The following is a 12,043-nucleotide window of genomic DNA, read 5'->3' as shown; positions in this document are numbered from 1 at the left end:
TATAGTTTTGCCCCAAAGCAACAGTTTTGAGTGCCTCCCCATTTTTCTTTTTTAGATTTTTTGAGATAAAATTCATGTAACAAAATATTTATAAGCATGTATTCAGTATTGTTTTTGAGATACTAGTTTAAGTAGACTTGGTTTCTGCTGTCAAATTGTGGTATGCTGGTATGTGTACCTAAATTGCATATTTATATTTCTCACTGTATAGTTTAAGGACCACAGTGTAGTTTGAGTAGGTTGTGTCTGTGTAGTTTGAGTCTTGAATCATCTGGGGTGACTGTAAAAAAAAAAAGGTGCAAATTCTTGGGCCCCCGCTGTGACCTGCAAACACAGAATCTCTTAGGTGGATCTTGGGAGTCTGTATTTTCCACAAAGTCTCAGGTGATTTTTCTGCCCACAGTGGTCTGAGAAACACTGATAATGGGTATGATAATGCCGTAGTCAGGTATGGTTAGAATTTCATAGTAGTGCTGAGGAGAGGACATTAGGGAACGCTTCACAAACGGAGGGATGGCACTGTGTAGTTGGGATGTTCTCTCTGGGCTTATCCAGAAATCTGTCCATGTTTAGTTGCTGAGTTGTGTCCGACTCTCTTGTGACCCCATGGACCGTAGCTCGCCAGGCCCCTCTGTCCATGGGATTTTCCAGGTGGGTTGCCGTTTCCTTCTCCAGGGGATCTTCCCGAAGCAGGGATCGAACCCAGGTCTCCTGTGCATCTTCTGCATTGCAAGTGGATTCTTTACTGCTGAGCTACCAGGAAAGCCCCTTGTCCAAAAATGGTCTGGTGATAATACAGAGAGGGCTCTGGTTGGGAATATGGGTCTGGGCTATTTTTGGAAGGCTTTGAATTTGGAACTGAGGAGTTTGAACTTCATTCTGTTTTGAGTCAGGAGTTAGGGAGAGCTTTTGTGTCTCACCCTGCCTCTGCCAGCGGCACAGGTCTGGGTGTGCACACGCTCACACACATACATCCAATCTCAGCAGTGTTTCTGTCGCCCAGGTCTTAAAAGGATCTTTGGTTTAAAACCCAGCTCTGCCTCTGGTTAGCCTTTGTGTTCTAGCAACCTGATGTGTCAGTTGGGGATAATATCGGTAATAGTGCTTGCCTTGGTTTTTGTGGGGAGGACTGTGCTGATAAATAGGTGATGTGCTTGGCACAGAGTAGGTGCTTTGTGTGTATTTGCCATTAAACATTCTCAGGGTGTTTGTGACTGAAGCGTGCTAGAAAAATTGCTCTAGTGTGATTTAAAAATTTAAGACTTTTTTTTGCCTCCTTTCTCAATATGGTGAAGTTGACTGATACTTGAAATTATTCCTGCTCTTCTTAATGCATGCAGACTTGGCATTTGGCTGTTTATGTCAGAAATGCCCTTCGGGACACTGTCTGTCCAGATGCTCTGGAAGCTCTTCTACCTCATGCATCAGGTGGAAAGCGGGAATCTGGACAAGCTCAGTACTGCCCTCCTGCCTGCTGAGTGCAAGAAACACCTCCAAGGTACAGCCGTGCCAGCATCCGCCTCTCTGTCTCATGCGCCTCTTGTCTTCATGGCTTTATTCTTTCTGCTTTTAGGAGGAGTAAGAGATGTTTTACTCTGTGTACTCATGTGTAATAATTTTGAAATTTAAGAGACTGCTTTGTTGTTTTGACTTATTAGAATGATGATTCCAATTTTCATTATTCTTCAAATGCTCTGATGAGTAAATTCTATTATGAACCCAATTTGGGGATAGGAAATGGAAATTTGAGTTGTTAATACCCTATGGATATTTTGATAATACTGGAAATTTGATGAACTATGTTTGATTTCTCAAATGTGTAAACATATGAAAGGAATTATTGGCTTGTTGCTTTCTTACTGTGAAAAGTTCCACAGGGAGTATATTTTTTAAAGAGTATTTTCTTCTCTCTAAAGAGTTTTGTGAAGCCTTTAGTTTTCTGTCAAATGTTTCAGTACTGTTTATCAAGACTGCCCTCTAGTGACAAAATGTAATATTGCCTACAGAGCATTCTCTGAGGAATAGACCAAAATACAGAGATTGTTAATCCTATTCATCAGTATTTCAGTCATGATTATAGCTAATTTCTTGCCCCAAATTTTCATTTGTAAGCAAATGTCTTTTGTGTGAAATGCCATGTTGGTACTGAGTAGGTTTGCTAGTCTTATCAGTTTTCGTTAATAGAGCTGTCCTTCGTTTGGCTGATAATTACCGGGTAGCTTCAGGTGTATTGCTGAGGATGTCTTGCTCAGTGACAGTAGCAGGGCTCTGCAGTTGATAAAGCTCTTGACCAGTCACATAGCATCTGATCTTAAATAACCTTCAGAGACAGATTAGGAAACTGAGACTTCTTAAATGTTGCCTAAGCCAACATTATATTCAGAGTTGCAATTTCAGCTGGCCCAGCCTTCTTCCTAATGCCTGTAGAAATCCATTCTGGAACAAAGATGTTTTCTATCATTAAATATTTCTTAATATCTTTTAGTTTTATATCTTATTTATCTCTGAAAGAGTAACTAAAGTGACAAATGTTTATTCTCGCCCCACATTAATATTCTTGGACTTGCAGACCCGGAACACTTTGTGAACTTTGAGAAGTGTCTTTCTTCCATGAATAGCTCGGAAGAGATTTGCCTTCTAACTACGTTTGCTCAAATGGCTCAGGCCAGAAGAACCAACGTGGATGAAGACTTCATAAAAATTATTGTTCTGGAGATATATGAGGTTAGAATATTAAGTTTTAGAAATGAGCTAAAAACATTTTCTTTTGGTTTGCCCATCCGTTGATTCTTTTGGGATCGCTTTAAAAAATGTGACAGCCTCATTTTGTCTGCACTTGTGGAAGAAGATGGTCTGTAAGTAGTACTGAAAACATGAATCATACCCATCCCATTTCTCCATGCTATCTCTTTTCATTTGATGTGTGAGTTTTGGTAAAGAATAGACAGTTTGGCACAGCCTGATATTTGTAGTTTTTATACTTTCTGTCCCTCTGCCCCGCCTTCCTCATTTCTATTCCTCTGACCCTGCCAGGAACATGGAAACCTGGCTTCCCCTCCTACTTAGATGAGATGGTGGAAATAATACTGAACCTAGAGTTAGATCATCTGGCTTTGTTTTAACTCTGCTCCTCGTTGCCCATCTCACATCAGAGAAGATACCTTACCGCTCTGGGCTTCAGTTTATCTGTGAAATGACAGGATGGGATGAGATCCTTGCTTTCTTTACTTTTTCACCCAGCCACCCTTAATGGTGGAAGAGAATGAACTTTAGGCCCCTTGTGTTGAGGGACATAACTCAAGTGGTTACCAAAATATTATTTGGAGTTTTTTTTTGTGTGTGTACATATATATGTATATATATAATATAGATTTTCACCGTAGGCTGTCATTTATCTCTTTGCCTTCATAAAAAATTTCTTCCAATATAAGTAAAAATTATGTCTGAAGATTTATCATCATCCCCCTCAGTACTCCAGTTTGAGAATGTCAGACTGGGTAATCTAAAGTTCTTTTCTGGAATCAAATATCCTAATAAGCTGTTCCTATTCTTGTACTTTGTAAGTAACCCTGCATGTGATTAAGGCCTAGATGGATCTGAAATTCCAGACTAACTTCATAATCTGTAAAACCTGAGGGGAGAATGTATATTTTCATGTATATTATATGGCATTCTCAAGATAACATTACTAAAGTATTATTTATGCTCTTGAATGATGGTTCAAATGTCCTGACCAGTTCTCACAGTGAAAACTACATTCTGATCCTGTGTGTGTTGTGTGTGGGTACATATGTGTGAAATTGAGTCAGTAGTTATGCACTGTTCTGTTTTATTCTACTTTCTTATTTTTCTGTTCTGTTCCATTGATTTAAAAAAATAAAAGCAAAAAACCAACACCCAAACTGCTGGCCATTGGCATGAATGGGTTGTGTCTTATAGTTTTGAACCCATTGTTTAAGAAGAGTTGGTTAATATTGGTTATTATTATTATTTTTTGGCTGTGCTTCATGGCATGCGGGATCTTAGTTCCCAGGGATCATCCTGTGCCCCCTGCAATAGAAGCACAGAGTTGTAAGCATTGGACTGCCAGGGAAGTCTAACCATGGATGCTTTAGAGGCTCTTGTGATAGAGGATCTCTCTCTCTCTCTTTTTTTTTTTGAGAGAATAGATATATCCAGGAAACGCATTCTGATTTTCATAATTTTATTGGTTTCCTCAAATTTAGGAAAGTTTTACTATGAAGGGACTATTTGATTGCTCTGAGGACATTGGTGTTTCTTTCTGAATCCAGCACTAGAAGTCACTGTTACATGGTTCTCTTTCTTCTCCAGTCCCTCCTGCCACCTTCCAGACTCAGGGTAGACACTCTGCTCTCTGAACTTTTGAAATCCTTTGATCACAGTGTGATCAAACTTGGTTCACAGTGTGAACTAAGCCTCAATCTGAGATTCTCTCTGATACTTTACTTGAAAGCATTCTAAATAAAGTATGAAAAAGTTTTTTTTTTTTAACTGATGCTTGATTTTAAAAATGCCATCTCTCCACGTCCCCACTTTTAGGTATCTTATGTCACCCTGTCCACCCGAGAAACTTTTTCAAAGGTTGGTCGAGAGCTTTTAGGGGGCATCACAGTTGTTCACCCTGAGATAATTTCTGTCCTTCTGGATAGAGTTCAAGACACCATTGACCAGGTTGGAATGGTAAGAGCACTGATTTTGTTTGTTTCCCCTTTTGTTGTTGTTTATTTTGAACCCTGGAGTATTGGAGCAGTGGGAAATATAGTTACTGGGATACAAAAATAGTTGTTGGGATGGCTGAGTCGTGGGTACAACAGAGTAAAGAGAGCATTTACTGAGTCACAGGCTCCATGCCTGCTTGGGCATCACTGCTGCTTATAAAAAACTGGATTGTTTCTCTTAATCTCTGCAAAGTGACTTCCCATCTCCTTCAGTAAGAGGTTTTTATTTATTATTTTCTTTTTACATTTATTTTTGGCTGCACTGGGTCTTTGTTGCTGTGCTCGGGCTTTCTTTAGTTGTGGTGAGCGGGACTGCTCTCTAGTTGGGCTCCGTGGGCTTCTAACTGTAATGGCTTCTCTTGTTGCGGAGCACAGGCTGTAGCTGTGCCAGCTTCAGTCGTTGTAGCACGTGAGCCTGGTGGGTGTCGCTTACAGGCTCTAGAGTGCTGGCTCAGTGGTCGTGGCACACAGGCTTGGTTGCCCTGTGGCATGTGGAATCTTCCTGGCCCAGGGATCAACCCACGTCCACTGCATTGGCAGATGGATTCTTAAGCACTGGACCCCTCGGGAAATCCACAGGTTTTTATTTTAATTAGAGCCTAATGATAATCCATAGTTTTTATTTCATAATTTTGCTTTAACTTCGTAATTCTTATCTTTTTTCTGATGGAAACAACTCTAAGAAAGAAGACCTGCTTTAAGTCAATCAAAAACAAAATTAAAATAGTTTAAGTTGAGCAAGATGTATATCATTTAGTTCTGTCATTTGTCACAATCCCTTTTGTAATCTTTGTGTAGTTTTTAAAAGCAGCTTTATTGCAATATAATTCACATATAATATAATTCATCTATTTAAAGTGTGTAAGTCGGTGGTTCTTAGTATATTCACAGATAGGTATACATATCACCAGTCAATTTTAGAACATTTTCATCACCTCAGGACAAAACCACATACTATTTAGCTGTCAGACTTCCATCCCCTTCAGCCCTGAGTGACCACAACCTATTTTCTGTTTCTGTGTTTTTGTTGTTTAGTCACTAAGTCATGTCTGACCTTTTGTGACCCCTATGGACTACAGCCCACTAAGCTTCTCTGTCCCCGGGATTTCCCAGGTGAGAATACTAGAGTAGGTTGCCATTTCCTTCTCCAGGGATCTTCCTGAGCCAGGGATCAAACCCATATCTCCTACATTGGCAGGTGGATTCTTTACCACTGAGCCACCTGGGAAACCTGTCTCTATAGATTTACCTATTCTGGACACTTTATGTAAATGGAATTACAAAATATCTGATCATTTGTGACTGGCTTCTTTCACTTAGCATGATGTTTTCCAGGCTCGTCCACGTTGTAGCTTATGTTAGTAGTTCATCCCTTTTAATGACTGAGTAGTATTCTGTTGTTTGAGCGTATCATTTTCAAAAACATATACTTATTGAAGATTTTCTTCATCAAGTGTAATAAGGCTGTAATGAGTGAATTTCTCTAATGGCAGGTAGTCATGTGTGGTAACGTCAGGAGGAATGTTTACAGTTATAGTGTTTTTCTCTGGGCTTATATTTGCACCGGGCCTTTACCTTATAGTCATTGCACCATTCCTGCAGGATAGATGATGGATAACTATTGTACTTCATCACACTCATGAGTGAGCACATTCAGTGACAGATTGGTTTATGAGACTTTTTTTCCCCTAACTGAAGAATAAAGGCTATATTATTCTTTACTTGGAAAAGTGTTTGTTACTTTTTTTTACATTAAGAGAAATTTAATTGTGGTAAATTATACACAGCTTCCCTGGTGGCTCAGCGGTAGAGAATCCACCTTCAATGCAGGGAATGTGGGTTTGATCCCTGGGACAGGAAGGTCCCCTAGAGAAGGAAATGGCAACCCCCTCCAGTATTCTTGCCTGGGAAATTGGACAGAGGAACCTGGTGGGCTACAGTCCATGGGGTCACACAGAGTCAGACACTACTTGGTGACTAAACCACCACCACCACCAAATTATACACAACATAAGACATAATATTAACCATTTTTAAGTTTAGTGGTATTAAATACGTTCGCACTGTTTTGCTGCCTACCATCACCACCATCCAGCCACAGAACTCTTTCATCTTGTGAAACTGAGACTCTGTACCCATTAAACACTAACTCTTCATCCCTTCTCAGCTCCTGGCAGCCAGCATTCTACTTTCTGTTTCTTTGAGTTTGCAAAGAACAAGTTTTTGGTTGCTCCTTTTTGAGAGATCATCTAATGGAATGTCTTCCAAGAAAATCTACAGTGGGTCATCTGAGTGTTTCAGTTTGATTGAGTTCATGACCTTTATCTGATACATTTTTTTTTCCCCTGGATTTGGCTACACTTAACATTTTTAATTGGGTCCATAATACTTTCAGTAATAATTGTGCTCAGAAATATGCTTAGCTGTAAGTGTGCAAAATAGAACCATAATGTTCTTTAGAGCACATCTTATAAAAGATGCCCCCACTCTGTTTATACATGTGGTTCCTTTATGTTCATTAAACTCACTGATGTTTTTGGAGGAACTTCTTTAAGCCCCCTTGGCTTCAGATGAATATGATGGCTTTGAATATTTTTGCTGTGACCTTGGACTAGGCTGAAATCAGCTTCGAGCTTCAGAGTGTGGGAATGAGCTGTGGACCTAAACTTTCACTGGCACAGTTGGGGCGTGTCTGAAAGTAACTTTGTTCCAGAGGCCCAGCAGGAGAGGAAAAGTCATTTGTGCTGTAGTGTGGAAATCGCCCTGGGTTAGGAATAGTTGTTGATGAGGACCAAGCCCCTGGGGACATCTCAAAGTACAGAACTCAGATAAGTTTTGATGACAGCCTGAAAATTGATAAATATTTTCCTATTGGTCTTTTTTAAGAATTTGAAACATTCTGCTTTTGTTAGTGAAATCATCTTCCTAATATCCTCTTCAGGTAAATTAGTGATCTTTTGACTTTCAATGAAAGCATAAATATATTTTAAAATACATTCTTTAAATTCTGTTTTGTTGGGAATTCTTACTAGGATTCTTCCTGTGTAATCATTTCTTTTTTTTGCTTTATTGAATGAATTAGATCTTTCATTCATTCCGGTATGAAATAGAGGTAGTGACAGTGGCCTTACTGTATTCCTTATCATAGCAGAAAAGGTTCCAGAGTTCCCCATGAAGTATCATGCTGCTCCTGCTGCTAAGTCACTTCAGTCGTGTCCAACTCTGTGTGACCCCATAGATGGCAGCCCACCAGGCTCTGCCATCCCTGGGATTCTCCAGGCAAGAACACTGGAGTGGGTTGCCATTTCCTTCTCCAATGCATGAAAGTGAAAAGTGAAAGTGAAGTCGCTCAGTCTTGTCCGACTAGTAGCGACCCCATGGACTGTAGCCCACGAGGCTCCTCTGTCCATGGGATTTTCCAGGCAAGAGTACTGGAGTGGCTTGCCATTGCCTTCTCCGAGTATGCTAGCTGTAGGCTTTTCATTTATATTCTCTGGTAGACTGAGAAATTTATATTTGTAGTTTGCTGAAATTTCTTTTTTCATGCATAGGTATTTAGTTGTTTTTTCTTCATTCACTGAGGTGCTCCTGTGATTTTTATCCTTTTATCTGTTAAAATGATGAATTACATTGACTGATTTTCAAATGTTAAACCATCATTGTTTCCTGAAATAAAAACCACTCGATCCTAGTATATTAATCTTTTTACTTTGGCCACCTCATGCGACGAGTTGACTCACTGGAAAAGACTCTGATGCTGGGAAGGATTGGAGGTGGGAGGATAAGGGGACGACAGAGGATAAGATGGCTGGATGGCATCACCGACTCGATGGACATGAGTTTGAGTGAACTCCGGGAGTTGTTGATGGACAGGGAGGCCTGGTGTGCTGTGATTCATGGGGTCGCAAAGAGTCGGATACGACTGAGTGACCGAACTGAACTGAACTGAGGTTCAATTTGCTATTGTTTATTGTGGATTCATGGCAAATATTGATCTATAATTTTATTTTGTTAGATTTTGGTTTTAGGGTCATGTTGGTCTTGTAACACGAATTGGAAAGCATTTTCTCCTCTTCTGTTGTTTGAAAGAATTTTGTAAGATTGCTAGAATTCTTCCTGGAATGTTTGATAGCCTTTACCAGCGAAGTTATCTGGGTCTTTGGTTTTCTTTGTGGGATGTGTTTTGATAACAAATTGAAAATTTAAAGCAGTTTTTTTTTTTTTTCCTGAGTCAGTTTTGGTGATTTATATTTTTAAAGGGATTTTTCCATTTCTTCTAACTAGTTGTATTTACTGACCATAGAGTTTTTGTAACAGTCCCTTTTTAACTTTTTAATGTCCATGAGGTCTTTCTTAATTCACTTTCATTCTTGATGGGTGGATATATGTTATACTATTATTTTGTGTGGCTGGGCATAGGTGCTTTTCTGGACAGATCTTGTTGTTATACTCATTGTTCTAGTACCATTATTTTGTTCTTTTTGTCAGCTGCTCACAAGCTAAAGAAGTTTTGTATGTGTTAGATTGCTTGGTTACTGTTTTATTTAGTTATTCAAGACCTTTATTACAAATCCTTATGAAAATTTAGCTAAGCACACACACTCATACTGCACACATACATAGGAAAGAAAAAGTCTTTCAAATTCATTCCTTCCAGTCTTTCAAATTTTGTTTGCCTCCAATATGGAGCAGTGCAGGAACCTGAAAAATGCTAGGATATATGTTCTGAGCAGAGTTGTTCAATAGAGTAACCACTAGGCCTATGTGACTATAGAACCCTTGAAATATGGCTCATCCAGATTATGATGTGCTGTGAGTGTAAGATACTCACGGGGTTTCTAAGACTTAATATGAAGTAAGAATAACATATCTCAGTAATCTTTTGTAATGATGTGGGAATACTGTTCTGGACATATTGGATTAAATGAAGTATGTTGTTAAAATTAATTTTGCTTGCTTCTTTTGACTTTTAAAAATGGTTGTTAGAAAAATTAAAATACATTTGTGGCTCGCTTTAGATTTCCTTTGGACAGCACTATTCTAGACATTATAAAATGAACTGCTCTTCTGATCATTCTTACTTAAAGCAGACTGTATTAAGTGAACCCAGTTGTATCTTACTTTGCACATGGATTTGTTATTGACAATTGGTACTGTGGATTTTTGTACAGAATTTTTCAAGTATATAAAGAATAGAGAAGAGTCTAATAAATTTCTGTGTACCTGTCATCCAGTTTTAACAAATATCAGCTCTTGGTTGATCTTGGCTTATCTTTACCCCTTTCCATTTCTTGTATCTACTTCCTGGAATGCTTTAAAACTCATAAAAATAATTTTTTAAATGGCACAGGAGAAATAATTATTTGAAGTGCTAAGTCTTTTTGTGAAATCAATGCCTTTCTGCTGATTTATCATGACTTTAAATATGAATCATACTTTGGTGATTTTTTAAAAATGGAAATATACCATTTTACAGGGACTTGCCTGGTATCTCAGCTGGTAGAGAATCCACCTGGAATGTGGGAGACCTGGGTTTGATCCTTGGGTTGGGAAGATCCCCTGGAGAAGGGAACAGCTGCCTACCCACTGCAGTATCCTGGTCTGGAGAATTCCATGGACTGTATAGTCCATGGAGTTGTAAAGAATCGAACACGACTGAGTGACTTTCACCTTCTCTTTTCACCAGTTTACGTAGGAAAAACAGCTTGACCTTTACAAAGGATTGCAAAATGTGCTTTTGGTGTATCATTAGTATTTATATTGATTTGATCTCATTGTTCATTTCATTGTCTAAACCCTACTTCTTTTGGAGAAAACTTTTTGTAAGCACTTTAATAATGTAGTATTGTAGTAATATAGGATTGTCCTTAAATTTTGATTTTAATTATTATAATTTTTCTTTTAAAAAAGGTTTCTTTATACTTGTTTAAAGAACTACCTTTGTATCTTTGGCGACCTTCTGCCTCTGAGATAGCTGTGATTCGGGATTGGTTATTGAATTATAACCTGACATCGGTGAAGAATAAATTGGCCTGTGTTATTCTAGAAGGCCTGAATTGGGGACTTGGTGAACAGGTATGTGTTAAAAACCTTCCCTAAAGACTGTGCACACACATCAGTTTTAAAGAAAGATTTTCTCAGACATTAACATTTTAAAATGTCACGTGCAAGACCTACAAATTGTCTTAGTTGTGTCAGAATTTAGGATCTCCTCTAATTGAGTTCTGTTTTGCAGAGCGAGCATCCTATAAGTGAAGATAAATTGCTCCACACTGAAAATTCTTCCCTTATTCCTTGGATCATTTGTTTCTGTTGTTTTATTTCTGGCTATTTACTGCAGCTCCTCCTAATTACCTCTCCTGCCTCTGGTCTTCCTTCCTCGTACATTTTGTATTGTGTGTCGTTGCCCGATTTGTCTTCCAGAACACTGTGCGCTGGTTAAGAGCCTGAGCTCTGAGCCAGCCTGCCTGACTTCTGATCCCAGCTCTGCTACCTCCTGTCTGTGTGACCGTGAGCAAGCTTCCTGAACTCCCTGGGCCTCAGTTGCTCCTCTGTAAACATCACAGTAATAGGTTTACCTCAGTAGGTTGCTGTAAGGTTTCAGCAAGCTGGGACACATGAAACATGTTCTTGGCACATGTCAGGGTCTTAGTGGTGGTAGTTATTATTATCAAGAGTTAGCTACCTATCTTGTCTCCAAAGATGCCATATCAAGGAATTCTGTCAAAATCTTCCTCCCTTTTTACCTAGGCCTTATTAGTTAGCTCCTTGATCAAAATATTTAAATATTTTAAAGGGAAAGGGAAGAGAACTCAGCCCTGTCTGCCAGCTTTTGTTCTGAGCAAGTCATCTAGTGCTTGCAGTCATCTTGTGTGGTGGTGTGAACATTACCCCTGTAGTACAGATGAGGAACCTGAAGCCAGGGAGCTTTCTCACCCGCGTGTCCCTAACCATCTGGTCTGCTCATGGGCTCAGGTGGGTCTTCTCTCTCTCAAGTGCTGGTCGGTGAGGGCTGCAGGAGACTCTTTTCCAGCTTCACCTTCTCTGACTTGTAAACAGAAGCCGCCACCCTCTTCTCCCAGAGAGCTGCATGCAGAGTCTAGTCCGCATGAGTGTCTCCTTGCTCTTTTCTTAGTGTTTGGAAAGTCCTCTTCTCTGAGAGGGTTAAGGAATGTGTTCTGAAAGAGATAGGAATCCCAGACCACCTGACCTGCCTCTTGAGAAACCTGTATGCAGGTCAGGAAGCAACAGTTAGAACTGGACATGGAACAACAGACTGGTTCCAAATAGGAAAAGGTGTACGT

At 39.4% G+C, this 12,043-nt stretch overlaps 1 protein-coding gene across 3 annotated transcripts in view; it reads left to right on the top strand.

Moving 5' to 3' along the window:
- EPG5 (ectopic P-granules 5 autophagy tethering factor) overlaps positions 1-12,043 on the top strand; it is a 131,118-nt gene that overhangs the window by 28,453 nt on the left and 90,622 nt on the right. For all 3 annotated transcript variants that reach the window (XM_088833417.1, XM_055417280.2, XM_055417279.2), the window contains exons 11-14: positions 1,341-1,498; positions 2,570-2,724; positions 4,561-4,701; positions 10,650-10,814. In XM_088833417.1, the coding sequence (XP_088689543.1) occupies positions 1,341-1,498; positions 2,570-2,724; positions 4,561-4,701; positions 10,650-10,814 (619 nt within the window). The remainder of the gene's footprint in view (positions 1-1,340; positions 1,499-2,569; positions 2,725-4,560; positions 4,702-10,649; positions 10,815-12,043) is intronic.

Source organism: Moschus berezovskii, chromosome 28, assembly GCF_049115385.1.
Source record: "Moschus berezovskii isolate FMDL1 chromosome 28, NW_MosBer_1.0, whole genome shotgun sequence".
Classification (NCBI taxonomy): domain Eukaryota; kingdom Metazoa; phylum Chordata; class Mammalia; order Artiodactyla; family Moschidae; genus Moschus; species Moschus berezovskii.
Note: the sequence above shows the minus strand (reverse complement) of the source record. Positions and strands in the feature narration are given on the sequence as shown.